At 41.4% G+C, this 25,781-nt stretch overlaps 3 protein-coding genes across 6 annotated transcripts in view; 2 read left to right on the forward strand and 1 right to left on the reverse strand.

Moving 5' to 3' along the window:
* The window catches only part of CAP2 (cyclase associated actin cytoskeleton regulatory protein 2), a 68,679-nt gene extending 62,191 nt beyond the window's left edge, over nt 1-6,488 (forward strand). For all 3 annotated transcript variants that reach the window (XM_026799815.2, XM_005481748.4, XM_074543357.1), the window contains 4 exons: nt 517-640; nt 864-946; nt 3,495-3,635; nt 5,217-6,488. In XM_026799815.2, the coding sequence (XP_026655616.1) occupies nt 517-640; nt 864-946; nt 3,495-3,635; nt 5,217-5,300 (432 nt within the window). In that variant the 3' untranslated portion in view covers nt 5,301-6,488. The remainder of the gene's footprint in view (nt 1-516; nt 641-863; nt 947-3,494; nt 3,636-5,216) is intronic.
* A 7,064-nt stretch (nt 6,489-13,552) lies between these two features.
* FAM8A1 (family with sequence similarity 8 member A1) lies at nt 13,553-22,451 on the forward strand. Its single transcript, XM_005481747.4, has 5 exons — nt 13,553-14,084; nt 18,150-18,270; nt 20,502-20,625; nt 20,848-20,987; nt 21,294-22,451. Exons 1-5 carry the CDS (start codon nt 13,595-13,597, stop codon nt 21,436-21,438), a joined length of 1,020 nt encoding a protein of 339 aa, XP_005481804.1. The 5' UTR covers nt 13,553-13,594; the 3' UTR covers nt 21,439-22,451.
* The window catches only part of NUP153 (nucleoporin 153), a 47,627-nt gene continuing 43,224 nt past the window's right edge, over nt 21,379-25,781 (reverse strand). For both annotated transcript variants that reach the window (XM_074543345.1, XM_074543338.1), the window contains one exon: nt 21,379-25,751. In XM_074543345.1, coding sequence (XP_074399446.1) covers nt 25,667-25,751 — 85 coding nt within the window. In that variant the 3' untranslated portion in view covers nt 21,379-25,666. The remainder of the gene's footprint in view (nt 25,752-25,781) is intronic.

Consider the following 25,781-nt stretch of genomic DNA (forward strand, 5'->3'; position numbering starts at 1 on the left):
ACTTGGAACTTTCCTTGTGGATCCCTAGGCTTTCCTGGACATCCCTGGAGTGTAATTGTTCTTTTAAGCCTAGTGAAAGGAAGTTTATTTGCCTATTACTCCATTATTGTATATGGTAATGCCTGTATGTGTTCAGAATATTATATAACACTTGGGGAAGGAAAACTTGCTCTGTTCTTCAGTCTGAATCAGATGGGAGCCAAACAGCAGTTTTGTGAGTGCCTTTTTTTAATTGTTGTGAGCATAACATCTTTGCTGCAAAATGAATGGATTTTATTGCTCTCTCTGCTAACTTCTTCAGCTCTGCAGCTCTGAAAGATACAGTGTCATCTAAGGGTCACCTAGGTGAGATATCTGGTCACCAAGCAGATGAGGATTTTAAGCCACAGGAAGGATATTGCTGTGTTGTAACAAGATGCAATGACTCGAGGATAAATTGTACTAAACTCTGTCTGACTGTTAGCTAAAGACTGTTAGTTAAAGACAACCAATTAAATAAACTTTCTTTTGAAATAGGAATATCAAGAGGATAAGAATGACCTGGTCATTAACAACACTGAACTCAAGCAAGTGGCCTATATTTTTAAGTGTAACAAATCTACACTTCAGATAAAAGGAAAAATCAACTCAATTACTATTGGTGAGTGGGTAGCTCAGCTGGGCTTCAAGTGACAGTCTTGAAAAAACTGACTTATGTGATTAATAATGCATCTGAATCATTCCATTCATTTTAATGATTGATTATGAGAGTAAAGTCACTCAGCTATGCAGTGCAGGACTGGGAATTTTCATAGTTAATGTAGCAGGTGTGCATGTATTTGCTTTTGTCTTGCCTTTCTTATTTATGATTGCTTTTATTTTAGACAACTGTAAAAAGTTTGGCCTTGTGTTTGACAATGTTGTGGGAATCGTGGAAGTGATCAACTCCAGGGATATTCAGATTCAGGTAAATACCCAATTGAGAGATGAAGAAAGACCTAGAACAAGTGGGGGTGAAAAAGCACAACGTATAATTACAAGAGATTTTAAAAATTCACAGAGCACAACAAAAGTAAGAAGTATCTAAATGGATCTTTATATGCTTCAAATTCTGTTGATGTTTTTAGAAAATGCTTGTGAAAAGAATTTACTATCACTGAACCAACGTCCCATAGCCCAGTGCCTTCTGGTTCTGGTGAAGCTGAGAGATCTGTGCACTGGCAGAACTGTTCTTCTGTCACGGATCTGCTTGCTTTCATGCTAAGCAACTCCCAGCACTTGGAAGTTCAGTAGTGCTTACAGCAGAAATTCTAGCAGTTAGCTAATTGACTTCTAAGTGCACAAGATTCTTTACTTTACTTATCCTCTCAATGGAAATGTTCAAATAGACTGTCAAAGGACAACTAAAACTTATAACATAAAAGTAGGTGCTGGGATTTCAAAAAATCTCCCTGGCCAGTGATGTGACACTTTATATAATTAAGTAGTTTTAAGTAGTAATTTATTTGCCTTCAAAAAGCTTAATCAGACATCATCTTCCTTATGATTCTCATGAAAAGAAAATACACATATTTTAAATCTATACATTGCCCTGTCTAGTGGGGACACTTGTCCTGCTCAAAATGTACAGTATACCTGACATTTACAGCACTTCAGTCATCCTGTTCCACAGAGGTCTAACTACCTGCTCTAATACTGGGTTGTGTCTGCCACACACTGTGTAATCTCAAGAAGGGACTCCAGGACATACTATTTTGAGTGAAAAAAAATGTTAATTATTACATTAAACTGCCACTCTTCAAAGTGAGGTCTTTTGTTTAAGAGGCTGTGCCTGCTGTATGACATTAAATATAGGCAGTCCTGCTCCATGCTTCAGAAGTAATGGTCACAGCCACCACAGGGAATAGGAGCAAGATGGGGTTTTTATATGTTAAACCTTATGCAAGTAACTGAAGTGTAACAATCAGTTTTATTCATGATCACTACATGTCTTTTTACAGCAGAGGAGACAGTGAGTTATGGATCCCAGGCACTTATTCGAGCAGTTTTCAAATAATTATATTGTTTTTAATCATTACCTCTTAAACTATTCATGAAAGCTGAAAAATTAGTATGTAATAAATAGCAAAGCCCCAGCTTGCTAATACTCAAATAAAGTGGAAATACCTTTTATAAGAATCAAAATTCTTGGAATCAAAATAAAGCATGTTCTATGAATATTGATAAGGCTTCTATGTATATCATGGAGCAGAGTGGGCATCCATTTAGGAAGGCAGGATCTGGTTATCTGCTGTATGCTGCTTGAATCAGGCAGCTCCCACAGGGCTGGTGTATGCCAAGTGCCAAGCACCTCAGTTTTCTCAGTAATTTGAAGACCTGAGTTCAGAATGTCCAAACACATTATATGTTAAGGCAACAGATTTCAGTAAATTAATCCTAGAGATTTTGCTATAGTGACTTCAGTGCCGTATTGCTTGTCTCTCCTTTATCTCAGTGGTATATTTTTTTCTTGCCAGATGATTGCAAAATTTTTTAAACACCCCTTCCTTCTGATCTTGATTGCATAAGAACCCATTTAAGAAGAGGAACTTTAAGATACATTGATCCACTGCATAGCTCATACTTCAGGATAAGGGTGGGATGCAAGAGGACAGAGCACTTGGTTTACTGCCACATTTAAGGAACTGAAGTTGAAAGATATTCTTTAATTAAGTGATGGGAGGCACTCCCATTACCAAGTACATCTCTGTCACGTGCTGTCACTGTTCTGTGACTTAGGATAATCTCTGGTGTTTTGATGTCCAGAGTATATTGCTGTCCTTGCTAGAGAGGGCAGGAGCAGGAATTTTACTGACAAAAACTGAGTCTAGTCTGTTGGCCATGAAGATATCTTTCAATCTATAAAATTGTAAACAAGAGAAGATTTCCCTTCCTCGCCTCAAGTAAATCCTGTGCTTGCTCTTAAAGAGACATACAAAATAGTTTTAGAGATTTAAATTAGTTGATCTTAGTACATATTCAGAACTGTAGCTTGCCTGAAGAGGATAAAAACCCTTTCCTGTTGCATGCTACAAGAGCTTTGAAGTCTTCAGAGTGTATTACAAATCCCTTGTTGAGTATTACTTTATGCTGGGGTCTTTCCTTTGCCCTTACTGGGTTGAAGTTGACATGTTTGACTTCTTAGCCAATACTCACTGCTGAGCAAGGTGAACACTGCCTAAATAGCAGCACAAAAGTATCACTGAAATTACAGAGAATCAGAGAAGTACTGTCATCAAACTGTATATTAAAAGCTTGCTGTACATTACAGTTTCGTTGTTGTGTATAGGTCTTTGTTACCACCACCAAGAATTTTCAGTGTCCAATAAATCAAATAAAAGCATCACACAGGCAGGTGACACATAGATCAGGTGCTGGTGGCCAAAATTAGACCTAGAAGACAATGAGGATTTTATTAACAGTATCTCTGTTTGCATTTTATTAAGATTTGATGTTAAGTAGATTTTATTTTGCAGGTGATGGGGAAAGTGCCAACCATTTCTATTAACAAAACAGAAGGCTGCCACATCTACCTCAGTGAGGAGTCATTGGATTGTGAGATTGTGAGTGCCAAGTCATCCGAGATGAACATTCTCATCCCCCAGGACGGTGATTATGTGAGTGAGATACTTTTTAAAATTTCCTTTCTCTTTCATACTGGTCTTGGCAGCTAAGAGCACTTAAGCTGCTAGGAAAGAAACTGATGTAACACACATAATTATGTCACCAAAAATGATCCAAAACAATTTAATTTCTATGTGCCTGTATCTCAAGAGGAAGAATTCTTTATTTTCTGGGTCACAAAGTAATTTCAGAGCTCAAAAATCATGTCCCCTCTTTCCATTCTGATGGCTTCATGTCCTATCCATTTGATCTTTTTTTTATATCTAAACATAGTCTCCCAAAGAAATTACCTTCACAGAAGAGCACTTAAGTTGGAAGATGATGAGGCCAAAACTAAGATAAATGTAATGCTATTACAGGTGAAATAATACAGTATGATATACTTGTTTTTTCTACAGCTATTGATACATGGGCAGCAGCTGTAGTACTTTGTACTATTTTCAACATATGTCCTTAAAAGCCACTTAAACTGGCACTTTTCCAGTTCCTTTCCCATTCTAGTAAAATTTTCCTACTGTGCACAGTGGCATTTCTAGTAAAGTCATGCTCTGTCACTTCACACACAAGCAAGCAAAGTGTGTGTGAAATAACAGTTCCCTGGTATCGTCAATGGAGCAGAGTTGAAATTGCAGTGCATGGCCATAGACAGAACTTAAATTTCTTGCTAGTCTCTTGGGCTGGAATTTAGTACAGGGGTTTAGGCTTTATGAAATAAAATGTGTAATGAGAACTTTTGTGCTTCACATTTCCAAATGTGACTGCTAGATGGCCAGCTTTACACAAGTAAAAAGGGAACAAGTTTTAATGGGCTAATATTCACTTATTTCTTTTTTAAAAAGAGTCCTTTTGTTCAGTCTCACCTCAAAATCACCATAACATCAGAAATTACTGGCTACCAAAACATCTCTTAGAGGTCTAAACAAAAAACTCTTCTCTTCACATATTTTTTTCTTTACTGGGTACAGAGAAATACTCAACAACATCCCCCATCATTTCACTGAATTTGTAGAATAGAGGGGCATTTTATTTGATGTTCTGCTTCATTTATGTACCCCACAAAGGATGCTGACTATTTTGAAGTGTATCACACTTAAAATGACTGGGAGATTTTATTTTATTTTATTTTATTTTATTTTATTTTATTTTATTTTATTTTATTTTATTTTATTTTATTCTTCCATATTAGAGTATTGCTTTTGTCCTTAAAATTGGACTCCTGGCTTAATCTCCATATCTAAATCCTCTATACTGTCTTCCAACCCAGACATCGATGGAATCTGAAGTCATTTCTGACATGAGGCTTATTTACTTTGTTGATGCAGATAATGGTGTGAGAGAGATTATTGCAAAGTCCTACCATACCAAGGCTGTTTGAAACTGGGTAGCAATCAGCCTTTTTCCTGTGTGGCACCGTAAAATAACTTCCTAGGGTAATAAAGAAGGCTTCTCTCTAATCCCAGCATGTCTGAGCTATCAATGCTTTCGCAGTCATGTAGAACTAATAGTATTCCACCAGTTTTCATGAGCTATCCCCTGTTTGTTTAACCATCATTGTCGCCTTTGTTTCCTACCAGAAAGAATTTCCGGTTCCTGAACAGTTCAAGACAGCGTGGGATGGATCTAAGTTGGTCACTGAACCTGCAGAGATTGTGGGTTGACTTCCTCACACCATGGAGCACTTGCTGAGCGCGGCCAGACTGCAGCCAGCACACACAAAGCAGTCATGTAAAGAACTAGAGGTAGCAGGAGTTCATGCTGCTCTCATAGGCCTTCAAGCATTAGCTCTGCATGCTAGGAACAATAACACATCTGGCACCCTTTTGTTGGGCATCCCGCTCCTGGTCACGTCTCCACACAGTTTGCCTTCACGTACAATTTTAATTCTGAATGAGAATGCAATAGGTTAAACCCCCCCACCCTCCAGTCACATCATTGGTTTGAAATTTTGTAGACATTAAGCCAACGTACTGCATGATACACTTTTTTTAATCATCTTGCTTCAGTGCATTCCTTTTTGTATTTCTGCTAATCAAAAACAGCATTAAGACTTTAAGGTGTTTATTTTTGCCTATTAAGCAATTCCTGTATGATGCAGTAAAAATGTACCTGTAGAAAGTATGCAATTTCTTGCAGTTCTGTGGCAATCATAATGTGTTTCGTTTCAAACAAGCAAAAAAGGACAACTTTCACCACAGCAATACATGAAAAAATGAAAATGAAAAAAAAACTGGTAGTTTAATAAAAATGTTTTTAATATGCATATTTAGAAGATCCCACAGTTTTCTGTGAAGATTTTACTGTGGTTCACAGACTTGCTGCTGCCTTCTCTTTTCTTGCAAATTAGTAATTCATTCTAAGCTAGGGCCTCATCAATGCTAAAACCTTGCAGGAAATTACTTGAAGGTTTTTTGCTCCTTGGATTTCTTTCTTTTTCTCTTTTTTTTTTTTGGGTGACACAATCTCTCACTTTTTAAAATTTCACATTTTATGTTGCATCTTATACAGAAAACCAAGAAAGACAGACACGTCTGATACCAGCTAGTTTCCCTTACTTATAAAGTTCCTTTAAAATATTTGTATTGTAACTCATCATGTTCATTAAAAGTATCATCCTGGGGTTTTTTTCCCCACATTTGTAGTAGTTACTCAGTTTCAAATGCGTTCACAAAGCAAAGCCATAGATTTATGCCAGACTAATTGTGAGCCCAAATAAAGGACTGGTTTAGCCCTTTGACTCTGCTTTACAGTCCTTACACTTATTTCTTTTTAACAAAGGTGGAGTATTGCATACATTTGTACTATTTCAGCACACAGTACAAATAAAGCTTAAAAAATTTAAAAGTCAATTTATGTTTTTGATCACTTGTAATACTTTGTATCACTTAAATCACAGTGACATGCTTGCAGAGCTAGTTACAAGCTAAATTTTGTGCCTAACTTACCTTGAAAGTACATTAACTCTTAAGGGTTTTTAAGTATACCTTTGATTGTAAACCCTATACAATACAACCAGTAGTGCTCATTCCTTACGGTTTTGCTATCTGATGTTTAACCTATGTGTATAATATGTTTGCTTTAATATATATCATTTTTTCAACAGTAAACTTCTTACGAAATAAAAAGGAAAATGTACTTGTTTAAAAACAAAGTTGTTCAGAGCTTAAGCTGTTGCACTGTTTGTCCTACAGGCTTTCTCTTCCTTAAACCCTGTTTCAAAAGCTGGAGTGAGAAAAAGTAGCTCCTCCTTCCATTTCAATAAAATATCACCACTCTTGCTGCAATAATCCACCTCACAGTGAGTAGAGGATATTCTGGCAAATAAATCTGAAGTGTCATGCACATAACATTGGTGACAGCCAGCAAATTGAGCTTTTCATGATTCTCACTTCTAGGTACACCTGGATGTTCCAGGGATTATGTCTAGGGAGATGATGATGATGTAGTGCAAGTTGGTGTGGTTTGCCTTCTATTTTTAGCTTTTTCTGCTTTTCCTGTTGTTTCTCTATATGGCTTCAATCACAGGTGGTCCATTCCCTGTATCACTTGGGTGTGCCTCATCTCTGAAAAATGGGCATCGCATACTTGTCATGATAAAAGGATTGTTGAAGGGCTGAATCCTTAAATCATAATTGTAATGTGTTCCACAAAATAATCTCCTTCTGGAGCATTCTGGCCTGGGATGCTGACTTTTTCTTTCATACAGCATCAAAGAGGGAACAAGGCATTATGCAGCAGCAGGATGGAGGTAAGACACAAACCAAGTATCAAATCCTGATGATAAACAGAAAGCAGCAAGACAGCCCTTAATCAATCACTACAGAGGCAAATTCTTATAGTTCCTCTGAGGGATTGAACTCCCCCATCAAATACAAAGTCCATGAAGGCTGATCTGATTCTTTAAACATTTGAAGGCAAACTCCTTCATGGCTAGACCTTCACCTTAACATTCAGGTTAAGCACATTGCTTTGACTGGTCATTTAGCAGAAATAGATCCTGTAAAGTAACAACACATGCCTGAGCACACCTCAGACCTTGGTCAGAGGGCAGAAGTTCAAAAGAAAGGAAGAAGGCCTTGCATGGACAGACCCAAGGCAATTGCTTCAACTGAAGAAAAGGGTACCAAGTCAATGCATGACTGGACACCAGAAAAGTAGGAGAGAGACCTCTAAAACAGATTTAGAATATCTAATCTAATATCTGTTTAGAATATCTAATATCCAGCACTCTTAGTCAACCACATAACAACAACAACAAACCTATAACCACCTTTTGTCAGTTCAGTTTGGTCATCATAAAAAATACTTGTCATACATTTTCAGTAGGTTGGACTGTTCTTTCCCTGCAACCTGTCATTAAATTCAAAATTACAAAGGAGTGCTAAATCAACAAAGTTCTGCTTCTACTTTACATGAATTTGTGTACAATTAAAGGTTATAAACTCATTTTGTGAAAAATCAAGTTTATCTGAAGAGTAGAAATAGCCAACAAACTGCAGAAGAGTCATTTGATGAGTCATGTCAACCATGAGCAGTTGCAGCCACCAAGTTTTCAGCAGCAAGACTAATCTGTGTTTGATGGTTGATTCCAGCAAGGAATGAACTGCTAAATGCTGAGCATCCCTAAGGTCCCATTGATCTTTTTTTTTACTGCATGCTGTCGCACAAGATACACCCCTTGATTTCTGTATTACACTGCACTAATATTGTGGTCATGCCCTAAAGTCAGTACCACTGCCAAAACAGAAAACAGTTAATTTGGTTCATATATTAATAGGTAAAAAATGTGTATGGTGGAATTAGCCAGTTCATTTCTATAAACCTGCATGGGTCAAATATTCACCAATACAGATGGTCTCAATCAGACAGTAAAACACACATAAAAGGGAAGGTGAGTTTTTAATTTAAGTGTCTAAATGTAAAGAGCTTTTTTTCCTATGAAAAGCTTCAGTGGATGTCAAACTTTCTTAAATAGAACAGGGTGCAAAGAGGAGGGAGCCAGGCTCTCTTCAGGAGTGCCCAGTGGCAAGACCAGGGACAATGGGCACACACTGAAACAAACACAGGAGATTCCCTCTGTCCATCAGGAAACTCTTTTCAGGTGCAAGTGACCAACATTACCCCAGAGAGGCGATGGAGGCTCCCTCCTTGGAGAGCTCAGAAGTCCCATGGCCGAGGCCCTGCACAGCCGGCTCTAGGAGGCCCTGCTTGGGCAGGGGCCAGGGGGACACCAGAGGTCCCTGCCAACCTCAGCCCCTCCGCGTTCTGTGATTCTCGCTTAGTTGTTACTAAGAGCCCACGGAAACTAGAAGCATCGAGGTAGTAACTCCAAGTACCCACCAGATGGCAGGAAACAGCCGAGGCCAGGCCTCCGCAAGCCTTTAATGACAACCTGCGGGACTGCAGCGTTGGCGAAGGGCGTGAATGCTGTTTGCCATTGAACTGGGGAATCCTGCCCTCTAAAAGTCACTGTAAAACACTTAATATTACTTTGATCTTGAAATTATCATCTTGGTAGAAGGTGAAGGTTTGAGTGGGATGAACAAGGAAGAATAAAAAATAACTACTTATTACAAATTATTAAATGGATACTTTGGGTTGTTTTTCCTTCTTTTTTTTTAACACTACTAAGCATATCTCCATTTAAAAAAATACCTGATTGAACTTAAAAGTAATATTTAACAGAGCCATTGAAGATAAAGGAGTAAGTAATTTCAAATCTGTGTTTGAAAACCAGAAATCTTTTCCACGAGCTAGAGAATTAGGCACATGCTAACGCTTCCATGTGCCATAGTTATTTTGCAGACAAATAATTTTTGTTCTTACTCTTTCCTGAATCTCAGCGTATCTGGATCTGCAGGAGTTCCTTCAATATTACTGCACTGTGTTCACCACCCTGTGCCTCACCTATCTTTCCTAAAGATCAGACCTTTGGCCACTTGGAGTGCTTCAGGGGCTCAGTTCAGTGTGCACCCTTAGTGCACTCTCCTGATGTGCTGTTCAACTGGGCTCCTTCTAAATATGGAAGCTTCCAGACAAATGGAGCTAAGGTTCAGTCGATGGCACAGTATGGTAGCAAGCACAGCAGTTAGCAAGAACATACAAAGCAGATTCAGCTTCTCTTCTGGAGGTGATCTGGGCCCAGCTGCTGTGAAAATATTGCCCAGAAGTAGCTACTGCTCTCTGAAGATAAACAGGCCCCTGACTTGTGATAAAATCCCCCTCTTATTAGATAAAAATCATAAATAATGCTCTCCAAGGAATGTTCTGACCCCCAGAAGACAAGAACCTGCTCTGTCTTAATGGCTGAAAAAACACTGAAAAATCTTTTTGTGTGCCAGAAGTTTTGTAGAAGAACAGAGAATATTCCCTACTCCACCACCCAAAACTGACCCTAGTGGTCACTCCCTAGGTTTAACCCTTTTTCCCTAGGTCTTGTGGCATGCTGAGGACCTGATCACCACTGACCACCAGAGACTCCTCCTCTCCGAAGCCATAGTCCCACTGCTGCTTCAACAGAGGCACCACCACATTTCCTCCCTGGGAAGAGAAGGGAATGTGACAGAGAAGGGAGTTAGGTAACCAGTAAGGCTTCCCAGGGCCACATTCCTGAGTAAAGCTGGTTTGTTGTTACTCTGCCTTCAAACAAGGCCAAGGTGAAAGGCAAATAAAGGTGTTCAAGCACAAGTCCTAAACCAGGCAGTACTAATAAACAGGAAATGACACAAAAAAACTTGTGTACCCTACGATGAAAGCAGAAAAGTTGTATTTTTTTATCAACTGTGACCACCAGGATTCTGTTTTCTCTAGTCCACTTGAAGTTGCATCTATTAGAAAGAAGTTGCCTCAGTCAACTGTATAAGGCTTGAGAGGCAATCTCTCTTTCAAGTTCCTTAGATGGATGAGACAGATCAGTTTCAGAGTGAAAGGCTCAATTAATTTAATTTAGGAGAAAGTTGTACCATTTTCCACACTAAATGTATAACATTTTACATTATGTAAATGCATACATATGTTTTTTGGCTCAAGTTTCATGTTCTGTATCTGGCTGCTTGCCCCAACAAGGGGAAAGGTTCTTCTTTGGTGACTCTGTATAGTTTCAGTGATGAAGAATCTCTTTAACCATCATTTGCATTTAGTTTCACTCTGTACATGATCATAAATAGCAGATCCAAATGTCTAAATAGCATGAATTGTAGCTGCTGGGCCCAACAGTAATTAACCACTTTGCAATGACAAGAGCCTGTTGTTGATTAATGTCCAACAGCTCTCATCCAAGGACTCTTTAGAAGAGCTCCTATTATTAGAATATTTCAGCATGATGAAGGAGATGTGATCTGTTATCCCTGAGCAAAGAAAAGAACTGAACTTCAATGCCTGGGTGATTCCTCGGTTCTAAAAGTGGTTTCAAACCCTTGAAAACAAGATGCTGGAAGGCATAGCAAAAATGAGCAAAGGCACAATGTCTGTAGCTCTGTACCACAGCCAGGTTCACAGCAGACCAGTGTTCATTACCTCCCACTGACCATGAAGGTTTCCCCACTCAAGAGTGACTGATCAGGTTTTTCAGCGTCACCTACACTTAAAGAGCTCGAGGTGAGATTCCAGATTCCCCTTAAACCTGAACTATTATGACACCAGCTTTTAGGTGCTTACCTCCTCCTTTTGATCTAGTTCAAAACATTTCCTCTTGCCTAAATCTCATTTCTAGGAAAGAGGATATTTAACTGCCAAGGCACTCAACTACTTAATTTCATCAGCTGGTACAATGAGCTTCCCACCCACAAGCTAAAGCAATGTAGCAAGGAACTGGTGCTGCAGAAGACTATAAATACTGCCCTGTGTGGCAGTCTGACACAGCAATGAAACAAGACCTTCTACTGCCAAAAGCCTAAGCTGAGAGGTTCTCACTACTGGCAAGCCATGTTGTCACAGCATCTCTGTCATCTGCATCCCACAACAGAAAAATCTGAATGCTCCCACAATTTGTGGGTCAGTTGTTGAGTATTTTTTTAAAGCAGAATTAAAATCTAATAACTGAAAAATGTGGGCATGAGGAAACATTACACTGTTACCTGTTAGTCACCTGCTCTCTGCTGTCAGTGATTCTGTTTCACCTTGAATTTCCAGAATAATCTCATAGTGAGTTCTAACCGTGGTTATGCCTGTGTAATGCTGCTGCTGGTGAGCCTAAAATTTACATGTGACTGGCAGCATTATATGAAGTCTCTGAGATCCTGTAATTTTACTTTAAGATCTGATCTGGCTTTCAAGGAAGAAGTGAAATATTACAGGGAAATAAATCTTGTTACATTTCATTTATTGTCAGTTTTCCAAAATAGCTTTTCTATCAGGAATTAACAGATGGTTTAAAGCCATATTTTCCTCTATACACGTGTCTATCTTCCCTCCTTTTTTCCTTCCTAATCATGCTAAATCTTGCTGTGTTTCCCTAAATGTTTACCCATATTGATTTCACCAAGGTCTACATTACAAAACATGCCAGGGTAATTAAAACCATAGCTGCATAGTGAGTGCCAGCACCTTACATAACTGCATAATCTTTTATGGGTCACTATTTGATAATCACTTAGGCAATTCATCTCAGCTTGCTTGTATTAGAGACTTGCTCCACACAAGCTACTGGGACTGAAAGAGTGGAAATTTCTGTTGGATACATGGGAAAAATTCTTTACTGTGAGGGTGGTGAGGCAGTGGAACAGGTTGCCCAGAGAAGCTGTGGATACCCCACCCCTGGAAGTATTCGAGGCCAGGTTGGATGGGATTTAGAGCCACCTGGGCTGGTGTAAGCTGTCCCTGCCCATGGGGCAGGGATCTTTAAGGTCCATTCCAACCCATGCCATTCTATGATTCTATGATTTTATGAAATTACTTCAATTTTTTTAAATTAGGTGAGATTAAATGGGAAAATAGTTCACCAGGGAGAGGGAGCAACTTCTGGTTTTGTTCAGCTGTGGCTTGTGCTGTCTTCAACATGGGAAACATTTCAGGTTCACAGTGTGTATTACTGGTTAATTCAGTATTGAGCTGTGTTAGCATCTCTGTCAGACAGAACTCATGGTCTGGTAGAGATGCTTAACAGAGCACAGAAACCTTAAAGACTAAAAGTTAGTTAGAACAACTGTGTTTAAACTTTCTGCTGGTCCAGCATTTGAGGGGAGGAAGTGCTGTGAGGGGCGGCTGAGGGACCTGAGGGTGTTTGGCGTGGGGGAGGCTCTGGGGTGACCTTACCGCTCTCGGTGACTCCCTGGAAGGAGCCTGTAACCAGGCGGGACTCGGCCTCTTCTCCGCAGAGTTTCAGGCTGGACATTAGGAAGAATTTCTTCGCACAAGGGGTGATCGGACATTGGAATGAGCCGCCCAGGGACGCGGTGGAGTCACCGTGCCTGGAGTGTTCAGGGAAAGCCTGGAGGTGGCACTCGGTGCCCTGGACACGGTGATGTTCAGTCATAGGTTGGACTCAACTACAGAGGTTTTGTCCAACCTAAACGACTCTGTGGATTGTGGGGGTGTTGTTTTGGGGGGTTTTGTTTGTTGTTTTTGGTTTTGTTTGGTTTTGCTTTGGGTGGTTTTGTTTGGTTGGTTTCGATTGCTTTGTTTTTTTCAGAAGACAAACAGGATATGTATAGGGGAAAAAATGAAAAGGGGGAGATAGAGGAGGAAAAAAAGCTCACAACATTAATACACGAAAATAAACCCGCAGAACTTGCGCACGGCGACGAGCTCCGCCGGCCGCTTCGTTCGCACGTCACGGGCAGCGCCTCTGCCTCAGCGCTCGACGATACCATCTCGTGGCGTGGGGAAAAGCCTGTTTCTCCCCTGGCTCAGTGCTCTCCTCGTCAGGCTCTTTCCCCCCCCCCCCTCCGCCGCGGTAAGTGGGAGAGGCGAGGCGCGGCCCCGGCGCACGCGCGGTGAACGCTCAGTGCCCGCCGCGATGGAGGAGGTGGCGGAGCGCGGCCGGGCTGGCGCTGGGGCGGCGGCGATGGCGGAGGGCGGCAGCCCCGCCGGAGATGAAGCAGCCAACGCCAACACCAACACCGCGTCCTCACCGCCGCCGTGCTCCCCTCCGGAAGGCGGCGGGACGAAGCCCCTGAGCGCGGCGGAGTACGCGCGGCGCGTACATCAGTGGCTGTGGGACTCGTACTGCGGGTACCTGGGCTGGCAGGGCTGCCCGCCCGCCTTCCTCGCCGCCGCCGCCGCGCAGCCGCCCCCGCCCGCCGCCGCTGCTGCCTACTACAGCCCCTTCTACCTCTTCGCTCCGCCGCCGGCACACACGGCCTCGGCCGAGACGGGGCCCCGCGCCCCCGCCGCTGCCGCCCCAGCCTGGCCGGGAGCGGCGGGCGCGGTGTCCCCCGTGCCCAGGGCGGCCTCCGGCAGCGCCACCAGCAGTAGCGGCGCCTCCAGGGACACGGGGCGGCCGGCGGGTGAGTGGGGCCGGGGCTGGGGCTGGGCCTGGGGAGAGCCGCTGCTCCGCGCAGGGGGATCTGGAGGGAAGCCGGGGCTGTGCGACGTTGGGAGTCGCTGCGCTTCCGTTGGCTGCGGCCCCGGGCATGTGGCTGTGCCGTGTGACGCACGGTGACAGCCCTAGTACCGAGGCCGTAAGGCCGGAACTCTGTCCATAAACAAGTTTGGATACAGGGTGACAGCCCTAATACCGAGGTTGTAAATCCAGAACCTGATACGTAAGCAGGTTTGGGGGGATTGACTTGCATCGACTTACAGCTTCAGAGCTTGTAAAGATGTTTTCTTGCATACAAAGGAGTTGATTTTTTTCCACTGGAACTTATTCTTGTGGTCACAGTCTTGTAATGCATCTGGCTTTATAAGTAGCCCGTTTGGATTATGTAATCTAAACTAACTTTGCCTGCTTGAGTGAGCTCTTGGTGCTCAAATAAAATAATTTCGTGAAATCGAAGCAGAGAAGTGAAAACATGCTGACGTTGAACAAGCTTAGGCAGTGGAACCCGAGATAAACAAACGTCTGTTGCAGCTGTAAACATTGAAGGCAGTGCACAGCAGGCCTTCTGTTTATATTTTTCAGGAATAAAGCAAACTCACTCTGATTACATGAGAGGTAAAACCTGGAGCAGCAGGAACTCTTCACAAGTTGAGGAGTGCCTAGGTCACATTCCTTGAATGTTCATACCACTGTGAGCAATGTAGGAAACTGTGGAGGAGAGCACTGCTGGTGGACTTTGGAAAAATGCCAGAGCTCGTTTCTCTCTGCAGGACAAAGTACGACATTGCTGATCTGTGACATTATTCATAAGCTTAGTGGCCGTATGTGTGTGGAAGATGTTTTTTGTTCTTTTTTTCCTTATTTTCAAGGGAAGGGAGCCTAGCCTCTGAGCTTGTTTCTTTCTTATGTTTTTAAGCAGATGTTTTTTTAAACATGGTTAGGACACAGAATAGTATTTTCTGCAATTATGCCCTGGTTCTGTTATAGTTCGGTTATGAACTGATGTTACCAGTCATTAAAGGGAGGGTTGGACAAAGGCTAGGCTGAAATGAATCTTGGAATTTTACCTGTTTTTTTCAGGAGCTAATTCCATATGTTAAAGGTTATTTGGGGCATGAATAACATTTCATGCTGCTGAACATGGTTATTCTGATTATTGCATACTGTTGCAACACACTTGGCCTTCTTGAGGGGACTGGGTATGGGATGCAGCGATACAATCCAGTTACAAACAAAGACTGCTGGGCTGATGCTTTGGCTGCAGATTGCAGATGGATATATCTGGAGCAGCTAAAGTAATTATGGCTCCTTCTTCCCTGCTGCAGATTATTGCCCACACAGCAGTGAGGCGAGGCAGGGCAGGTCATGTATCTGTCCCTGTGCCAGAGCAGTTTACAGCCCCTGTGCTTATGTAAGCTGAAATAAGTGACAGCTTATGTTAATGTGGAAGATTTCAAACTGGAATGTCAAAAAGTGGGATTGTTAACTGCCTCTTGAGTCTGCCTGCAGGTGTGTGTCAGAGCAGCAGAATTTAACAGCACCCTGGGCAGTGGCTGGCTCTTTGTGGACGGTCACCATGATTGAAGACACTCCTTTGCCTGGTCCCTCCCTGCCTTACTGCAGGAGATTACTGCTGATCCACTGGGAACAGTAGGGCACAAGGTGCATCCAGGCCCCAGCTGCCCTGAGGGTGACTGGTGCAAACTCCTCTTGAGCACTGTGTGGATGTAATATCCTAGACATTGAGCTGGATGGATGTTGAATTTGGCTGTCCTTGCTGAATAAATAGTAACCCTTGGCAAAAGAGTGGATTTCTGATATCACGAACAGCTTGAATTGCTGCAGTGTAAATCTGCCAAAATCTAAGGGTTGCCAAGGTTTCTTAATAAGATGGAGTTAAACATAATTTGAATACTTATTTTCCTAGCCCCATGTAGCTTCTTCTTTAGGCAGTCATTTAATTTAATGTATTCAGTGGTGAATAAATCAGTCTCTGCTACCAACTCCAACAAATGTACTGCTTTTATGGAGCAGATGAAAGCTTTCACCTGGCACTGTGTTCTCAAACCAGGGTTAGGAGACTGGCTATGTTCCCTCATGCCTTAGTTGAAGAATCTCTAATTAGAATTAGAGAACTTGGACGGACTTTGACAATGCCAGTGAAATCTATTTTAGTGTTATACATGTCACAGTTTGACACTGGCCCAGCACCAGGCACCACGAGAGTCACTTGCTCACCCTCCTCTGCCACAGCTGGGTGAAGGAGGGGAAAAAAGAAAAAAAAAGATAAGGAGGCTTCTTGAGTGAGATAAGGACAAGGAGGACTATTTCATGGGAAAAACAGGCTCAACTTCAGTTGCGAAGTGCATTCTGCTGCAACGTGGGCCTCTCTTTCCATGGGATGCAGTCCTCCAAGGACAGGCTGCTCCCTGGAAGCAGGGATTCCTTCTCTCCACTGGGTCTCCCACTGGATCACAGCCTCCTCCAGGCATCCACCTGCTCTGGCATGGGCACCTCCCCACGGGCTGGGGGGGATCTCTGCATCCCCCGTGGATCCCCATGGTCTGCAGGGGCACAGCTGCTTCACCATGGTCTCAACCATGGCCTGCAGAGGAATCTCAGCTCTGGTGCCTGGGGCACCTCCTGCCCTCCTTCTCCACTGACCTTGGTGTCTCCATGTTGTGTTTCCCTCACATATTCTCACCTCCTCCTCTTCTCTGACTAGAAGCAAAAGTCATTAGTTTGTTTTGATTTTCTTCTTAAATATGTCATCACAGAGGCATTGCCAGCCTCCCTCAGTGGCCCAGTTTTGGCCAGCAGCATGCCCATCTTTGTGGCCACCCTGCTGCCTCAAACCAGGCTGCTTGATGCTGTCGATGCAGAGTGATCAGTGCAGCAGGGGTGAAACAGAGCTCTAGAAACCCAGGGATGTTAAATAAGAGCTGGCTCTTACATAATCTCTGCCAGATTCTTCTTACCCCGTTGAAAAGTGCTCTGGGCTTTTGGCTTGGCTCTCACAGCTCGTGAGGCCATGGCTGGCAGCATCAGTGTCAGCAGCTGAACTGGGGCGGCTTATTCTCATTGAAATTTGGTGATGATTTTTGAGACTAGAGAGTAGGGTGATTTTATTTCCTCTTTTGTCCTTACTCTCTCTGGGGATAAGCATTCTCAGTAACAAAACCAGTCCCTGTTTCCACAGGTTCCATCTGGTAGTAGAAAGGCATTTCTAAGTGAAGTATTGATGTGAGTCATTGCATGCTACATGTGAGAGTCATGTCCTTTGGAAAATAGAGGAGTAGCTGGGACCAGATGAAATTATTTTGCAACACTATTTCTTGGAAACTTTCTAAGACACTCTCTAATATTTTCTTTGCTCAAATCACCGGAGTAACAAAAGCTTGTGGCTCCTTAGTTTGTGGCCATTTGCATGTGGCCAGGTTAAATAGGAGAATATGTTATGTTTTCTGGCTGGAGGTAGAGCAGTATGCTGTGTTTTATCAAAAGTAACGTGTAGAAATGTTTATGTCAAGTGTTTTCATCCATTCCTGTTTGTATTTGAGTGGAGATAAAACAGTGTTTTACTCTGAGAACTGGTACTTGGTATACACAGAAGCCTTGGTGCTGAGGGATAAAAAAGTTGTGGTAGGTCTGATTTTCTTTTTAATCTGACCTCTCAGATTTACACAAATCTGTTCTCTATGAGATTATTCTAAACAAAAGAACACAAAACCTGATCTTCTGTACTTCAGTTCTTTAGCAGGGTATGATTTTGCCTGTGATCCTATGAGATTATTAATTATGAGAGGCTCGGTTCTGAAACAGCTGAAGTTCTTCAAGAAGCTTCTTCAAATTCAACTTAATTCAGATTATTTTTTATGCATACATCTTTAGAAATGTTCTCAAAAAGCATGTGAGCAGAGCTCTAGATTATGTTCTTGTAGAGAGGTTAATGTGGGTTTGCTTTCGACATTGGTGTTAACTTTGTGTTAGTGCAGTAAAATCTGGGTAATGTGAACTATTTCTGTTGCAGGTCGGGAGTTCCTTATCCCTTCTCTGGCACACAGGTTCATAGCAGAGATGGTGGATTTTTTTATTCTGTTCTTTATAAAGGCAACCATCATTTTAAGTATTATGCACCTCAGTGGAATAAAGTAAGTTGAACAATTTAAAGCTTTGTTACATACAGCTTTAAGCTTTTCATGCTCTTTGAGGTGTCAGGTTGTATTTATGGTATGTTTTTGCATATGGTATCATTAAATTACTGACAGAAGTTGAGGAACAGCACCACTAGGCTAACTTCATTGTAAATACATCCTGATTTTGGGTCAGCTATGGAAACACAGAATTTGTACTGGTCTGTAGGCTCTCAAAGTCACTAACTACTAAGAAAAGATTAGACTTGCACATTTATGGAGGGGGAGAATAGCAAGATTACAAAAAAGTTCTTTGAATTTTCAAGAAAAAACATGGACAGACTTCTAAACAGTGTTCAAAATGTACTGGATCTGGCTGGGATTAAGTTAATTTTAGCATCTTTCATGTTAATGTGTAGCATCTTCTGTGGGACTGTATTTTAGATTTCTGACCGAAGCAATGCTAACCCCACAAAAAAAAATCTGATCAAGCAGATCAGATATGTATATACTTTGAAAATACATCCTGGTTTCTAGGAATAATGCCACACTGCAGGCTTCACTGGGTGTAAATTGGTTTCTTAAAAAGTGCAGGTAATCAGTGTGTGTGTCAACCATACACTAGACTGAAAGATTGGTCATTTCACATCTTTGAACACAGATGTAGTCATTTACCTCAAACACTTCCTTTTTTAACTGCTTCTTTAACTGTAGATATCTTACTCCTTAACTCTCTTATTCTGCTTTGGGTTGGTGTACTCAGTATTCCAGTCTGATTAAGAGTTGAGATCTTGGTGCAGTCAGTAATTCCACTACTGTACAAACACATTTTGGAACCCAGGCTTTCTGCTCAAGAACCATCCAAACGTTGCCTGACTGTAAATTGATAACAGACATACAGATAACATCTTGCAGACACCTTCACCTGCAGCTAGAAAGGGGTGTGGAAAAAGGTCAAATCCAAAACAATAAATATGTCAGTGTAAATGATTGCTGGGTTTTGTTCAGATAAGCAGCAATTAAAATGCCAAATGTTCATTTCTGTTAAGTGGCCAGATCCCATCACCTGTAACCTGACAGTTTGTGTTTCTACTTTGCCTTTAGTAGGTAGAGAATGATACAAAGTGAAGCAGTGGAAAGATGGGGAACAACTCTATGAATATTGCTGCTGTAAAGTGATGAAAGAGTAATTTACAGCATTTTCAATATTAATCTTTTTGTGAGACAGTTGCTTACAGGGAACTTCAGAGCAATGTTCTGAGAGGTTTTCTGCTTAAGAGACCTGGTGTGCTTGGAAAGCATAGGCCCTCACAGGCTCAAGAACTTTATTCTCTTCAGGCCAAAGCTGCATTGAAAGGAAATGTAGGTTGTGCTACATTGGTTTTTTAATTCCTGGGTTGTTTGAGGGTTTTTTCTGTCCTCAAGTCTGAATAAAAAGGAGGGCAGGTAGCACAAATATTAGATGGACTGTTTCAAAGTGGGACTGCACAGCTCTACGTGAGCCTTAATTGGATGCATGAGTGAGAAATTCTTGCCTTAGTGTGTTGCAAGTATATCCATTACAGATATCAGATAAGAATGTTACATCTGTGGAGTTTCTTGTGAAAATATGCCATTAACTCCAAACGGATGCTTTGCATAGCTCTGTTAGGCTGAAAACCTTAAGGTTTGAATTGCTTTATGTTTGAATCCTCCTATTGCATACCAAGGTGCCTCCAGACAAGTATGGTGAGCCGTGAAGAATGAGAATGAGGAACCCTGATGAGAACCCTGATCATGCAGAGGAGGATAGGGGGCTCTCCTGATTTCTTAAGGAGACTGCCAACTTCTCCCTTGCATTTGTAAAGAGTGCCCTTTTCTTTTTCCTTGAGTGTAGTGTAAGAAGATACTTGGGGACTTGAATGCCTTCCATTTGTATCAAGTTCAATGATTATGTGCAAAATCTGTTTACCTCCCAAGAAGTGTGAGAATTTTCAGAACAATTCTGCAGCTCACTACCAAGGGATACCATTGTGCAAAAGTGGTAATAAAGAATGATCTTTGCTTAATGAAAAAGACAAAACAAACTAGGCAGTAACTCAGAATGAAACTGAGTGTTCTGAATTTTAATGACTTGTTTAGTATCAGAGAGGGCAAGGAGCTTTTGTTGTCTTATAATACCAGAACGGAGGGAGCGAATTCTGGTATTAAAGGGGTAACACTGGTATTGGGAGAAGGATGGTTTTAAAGTTCAGTTTTATTTTGTACAGGGACATCTCTAAATTTGCCATGCATTACATCATAGAAGAAATAGACGAAGATACGTCCATGGAAGATTTGCAGAAAATGATGATAGTAGCTCTCATCTACAGGTTATTAGTCTGCTTTTATGAGGTAACTACTCATAAACATTAACCCCTGTAATTAATAGTTGTGAGTTGTTGAAGAAATGGTTTTTAAAAATAATGTTGTCGTTGGCCAATAAAGTAAATCCTCTTAACGGTATTTTGGATTATGTTGAAGCTTATGACATTCACGTAGTTGAGGGTAACCAAGTTTGGGACAACTGTCAACAACGCGGTGATGTGCGGACTTAAAATAACCTCTCTTTTACAGATAATCTGTATTTGGGGAGCAGGTGGAGCAACCCCAGGGAAATTCTTGCTTGGACTGCGAGTTGTGACGTGTGAAACTTCCGTCCTTATTGCACCCAGCCGTGTGTTAGTCATTCCATCCTCTAATGTCAGCATGACAACGTAAGTGCTCCTGCCTCGGTCTCGCTGCATTCAGGTTAACAGTGTCGAAAGCGGGGGATTTGGAAGGAAGTTCACTGTTGCTTTGTTGTTGACCTTTGCAGTAATTAGACTGCAACAGCTATTGTCAGATTCTGTGATCTAAGAATAAAATGGTAATTATTCAGTCACATGGAGTATTTTTCAGGGTAGGTGCTTAAATCTCCTCTAGTTGTGCTGTGCAAAACTTGGGCACTAAACTTGGAAGTTAATTACTAATGTAAGCAGAAAAGTGAAAGTAAGGCATTGAATGTTCTATTCTGATTTCAGGTCCACAGTACGAGCTTTGATCAAGAATTTTTCAATTGCATCATTTTTTCCTGCGTTCATTACGCTGCTGTTTTTCCAGCACAACAGAACAGCCTATGATATTGTAGCAGGAACTATTGTGGTCAGAAGAAATGGAGTCAGATGATACCATAAAATGAGATTTCCGGACTGGTTCTAAACATCCCCTCGAAACCCCAGTGAATAAAAGACCTACCCCAGAACTGAAATTGAGGTGTCTGTTGGAATCTTTTGCCCTAATTAAATAGGAACTGATTCAGAAGCTGAAGAAAATGTATGGTTCCTGTATGATGCCAGCAACTACCTTCAAAGTATTGGAGTTTTCATAGACACCAAAGAAGTTTGGGAGAGAAAATACGTATTAAATCCAGGAGTATTAACCTCTGACTCATGAGACAAAACCTGTCTGCTTTAACTGCAAAAAGGAACTGTTCTGTTTGTCAGTTTGTGGAAAGCAGATCCCTAGGAATATGCCACCTTAAAAGAAATGTTGCTCCTACAATTTTGCATGTTGGCAGATAACTAGAAAATGAAGTTCTTCTCCAGGCAGTTGCCTGTCAAAGGATACGGAGGGAGAAACCTGCAGTATTAGGCAGCAAGGCAAATGATGTTAATTAAATTGCCATGTATTTAGAGAGATCAGCAGTGGTTATCAGTGTCTTTTATTATTGCTTCACAGATCGTATTTCTTCACCTTTTAAGTATTTTCTCACAACATTGATGTGAAAAGTTTTTTTGCATGATTGTCTCAAGCACTGTCACTTACTTCACTTGTCCAAGCTAATGAAGAAGTGAAACAATAGCTGCTTTTTCCTCTGGGAAGGGTGTTACACTGCAGTGTTAGTGATCTGGTGTGTGTAAATAATTCTGGAGCCAGCAACAGTACAGACCATGCTAATGAAAGGTTACTTTTTTGCTTCTGTTTTGAGTGAAAGCACTTGTCTATTTCTTGCATATAATGCAGAACAGAAGTGAATGTTGTTTCAGGAGCATGCAGAAAACATTAACTGAAATGTGTTATGGGTTTAAATCTGCAGAAGTACAATACTGGTTATTTTCACTTTATCATTCTGGCTAATTGTTTGTATATTCAGAATAACTTAAATACTGAATAAAGAAACCTAATATTTTGCATGACTATATCGCTTCGATGATTCATTTATTGTCATGTTATTAGCATCTCAGGAAATTAATGTAAGCAATATTAATGTTCTACTGAACTCTGAGTATGGAACTCTTTTATCAGTTTTTGTATGTTCCTCTCTTAGGCTTAACATGCCGCTCTCAGTGGCTGCAGTTCTTACCCTGCCTTCAACTTTGCCTAGTGGCTTGGTTGACAGTAGAAATGTTTGAGAGCTTGGTTATGGCTCTTGTCTCCAGGTGTAATAACTTAATCAGTTATGTGTTCAGATGCTGCAGTATTTCGTTGGACAAGTTGTGGTCTTCTGTGAATGTCTGTATTGTGCTTGCATTTCAGTTTTCGTTGGGAATGATGATTCAGGACTAGATCCCGTGCTTATGGTTGCAGAATGGATGTTTTGCCATCCATTACATCTCCAGAATGAGGTCACTAACATTTTAGATAACTACTTTAAATATTTCTTTTTGAAGTAAAGGAAAAAAAGTTGTCTTGGCTAGAACATTGTTTTTAGAGCCCTTGCTTAATCACATTTTTTGAATACTCCCAGGGATGGTGATCCTACTACTTACAGACAGCTTCTTCCAGTGCTTGACAACCCTTTCCATTAATTTTTTTCCCTAACATCCAGTCTAAACCTTGTGACACCAGCTTGAAGCCATTTCCTTGTCCTAGCACTTCTTACCTGGGATGAGAGACCAACCTTGCCTCCCCACCCCCCGCTGGCCTCCTTTCAGGCAATTGTAGAGAATAAGGTCACCCCTGAGCCTCCTTTTCTCCAGGCTAAACATCCCCAATTCCCTCAGCTGCTCCTGACAGGGCTTATGCTCCATTCTTTCAAAGACTTAAGCACTGAGGCTGTGCATGGCAATCAGCCTGATGAAAGCTAAAGCCATCAGAACCAACTTTAAAAGTCCTTTCTGGGATAATTTTTGCCTATTCACAAGAACTTTTATTCTCTTTACTCTTGCAGTGACCTAAAAACTAGGATTCAAAAGAGGGATGGGGGAGGAAGGGAAAAGCAACACTGTTGGCTAAAACTTTATTACTACCAATTCAGGTATAAGGGAAGGTATCTCTTACCCTGCAGAAAAATACCACCTTTCCACCAGGTAAAGCAAACAGTTACAATGCAAGAACACAGAGCCTGTCCATGGAAACAGGTATACATTGTGCTGTTGGCTGGCTTTAAATTTGTCTCTTATGCAAGCTGTATCCCAGATATGGCTTGTTTCTGCTTGAAGGACAAGTGCTTGGCAGGTGATTTAGGGCTAAGGGGGACAAAGTGGAAATCTCTGGCATTTTTCACATGTAGACAGCTGGAAACAGGTAATTGCACATAATCCTTTCGTCGCTACAGTGGCATGACTGTATATACAGTGGCATGACTGTCATATATATATGACTCAATAGCAGTGAGAATGTGTGTGGTTTGAAAGTCAAGTTGCTGAGCATTTTCTGTTTCTAGAAACAGTGACTGGGGCCCTACACCTGAAAAGAGCAGGAGGCCTTTGCCTTGTCATGTCCAGCTTGTGCTTGAAAGGCATCTCCCACCAGCAGCACCTGCAGGAGCAGGGAGCAGTGCTGGGATGAGTGGCAGAAGTGCCAGCCACGGCCCCAGCAGTGCTTCTGGAGACATTTACACCACTGACAGTGATGCAATCTCTGCCCTTCTAGCCGAGGGGAGAATTAATGTCTGAGGCAGAGACAGACTGCTGTGACTTGGTACAAATTCAGCTGTGGGTCCCCAGATGAACAAGCATTTCCTCTGATTTTACTAGAATAGTGTCTGTTCTCAAAGAAGTTCCTGTAACTGCTACAGAAGCACCCACCCCCTATTACTCATTTCCAGTCTTCAGTTAGAACAGTGCTGAATGTTTACAAGCATTGGGTTGGGTTTCTTTAATAGCACTACAGAAAATTAACTGCAGTCAGCTGACACATTGCTCAGCTGCTCCAAGCTTCAGCCTACAGTAAAACTCTCCCTCCTAACAGGAGACTTCTAAATTTAAGATCCTCTAAAATCAATGGGAAAAAGCAGAGGCTGAAGAAAGCACGAGACGTTGCGCAGGTTGAGGGAACCATCTCATACAGCTACAGCTGGGGATGCCTTTACAGAGAGTTAAAATTGCCAGGTAATATTTCGCAGTTTTTATTGATGGCATTTATCCCATGGTTTAACATGTTAATTATACTGTAATAAACATGGCTTTAATATTAAACTTTTCCTTATTATCCAAAGTCACCACAGTCCATTTCAGTAAATATAAAAATATATACTTAATACTTTGTACAATACTGGTTTTTGGTCCAAACAAAAATGGATCAGAAAAGCCAATAAACTTTCTTTAAGAATTCCCAATTTTAAAGATTTTCTAAATGGATTTAGGCAACTTTGAATAATGGGATTTACATAAAATCTGAGACAATACTAAACAAAAATGGCTGTAACACACAAAATTAAAATTTCAATTTCACAGATCTGTTATGCCAAAAAAGTACATAGAGAAACAAAATCGTATTTACACATCTCATAATAAAATAACAAGGCGAGACAGGTGATAAAGGGCTGTAAGAATGAAAATATAGAAATAGCATATAATTATTAAATGAAGAACTACAGATCTAACAAGTCCTTAGCATGGATCATCCTTTAATCAGTCTTCCCCTATTGGAAAATTTTAGTGCACAATACACCCAAACTCACTCACTTCACACATACACCAGCACAAACTCAGCATAGAAATCATTCGTTATCAACATTCTCTACTCTATACAGCATCCCTCGCTGATATAATTACAATTTCGAGGCGTCAGTAAACGCGGATGAGCGCACGTAGTGGTGCGGATGAAGAGGTATCGGACAAGCCATTCACTGTGCAGGCTCTACTCAGGGCTACAGCCAGACCATGCCGAGTCAGTGAAAGAAGTAACTTGAGACTTTTGCTTGAGAACAGCCTTGTTGCCAACTTTACTTGCTACCAAAAAAACGTAACGGGGAGAGGGGAGGGAAGGACAGGAAAGCTAAGTTTTATATTCCTTTAGGCAGATCTGACTTCCGACAAGCCAGCGTGAGGTACAATCCCAGTAACTGAACAATTCAGGGTAGTAGCTGAACATTTCAGGATAGTAGCTGAACAATTCAGTCAGGGTAGAAGCTCAACAATTCAGGATAGTAGCTGCTTCCAATGTTTTTGATGCTTTACCGATCAGGCGTTTACTTTCTACGTCTAACTGCAGTCTTTATCTTCCGACCAGCAACTGAAGATCCAGAGGCAGAGAAAACATTTTTTCCATTTGTCCTATTAAAAGAAATTAGTAGTTCAGAGTTT

The sequence above is a fragment of the Zonotrichia albicollis genome, chromosome 1 (genome assembly GCF_047830755.1).
Source record: "Zonotrichia albicollis isolate bZonAlb1 chromosome 1, bZonAlb1.hap1, whole genome shotgun sequence".
Classification (NCBI taxonomy): Eukaryota; Metazoa; Chordata; class Aves; order Passeriformes; family Passerellidae; genus Zonotrichia; species Zonotrichia albicollis.

Excerpts from the sequence above, each read along its gene's own strand:
- FAM8A1 (XM_005481747.4), top strand. The coding sequence starts at position 13,595 with ATGGAGGAGGTGGCGGAGCGCGGCCGGGCTGGCGCTGGGGCGGCGGCG. Across the intron at positions 14,085-18,149 it reads GGACACGGGGCGGCCGGCGG|GTCGGGAGTTCCTTATCCCT; the intron begins GTGAGTGGGGCC and ends TTTCTGTTGCAG. Across the intron at positions 20,626-20,847 it reads TATTAGTCTGCTTTTATGAG|ATAATCTGTATTTGGGGAGC; the intron begins GTAACTACTCAT and ends TCTCTTTTACAG.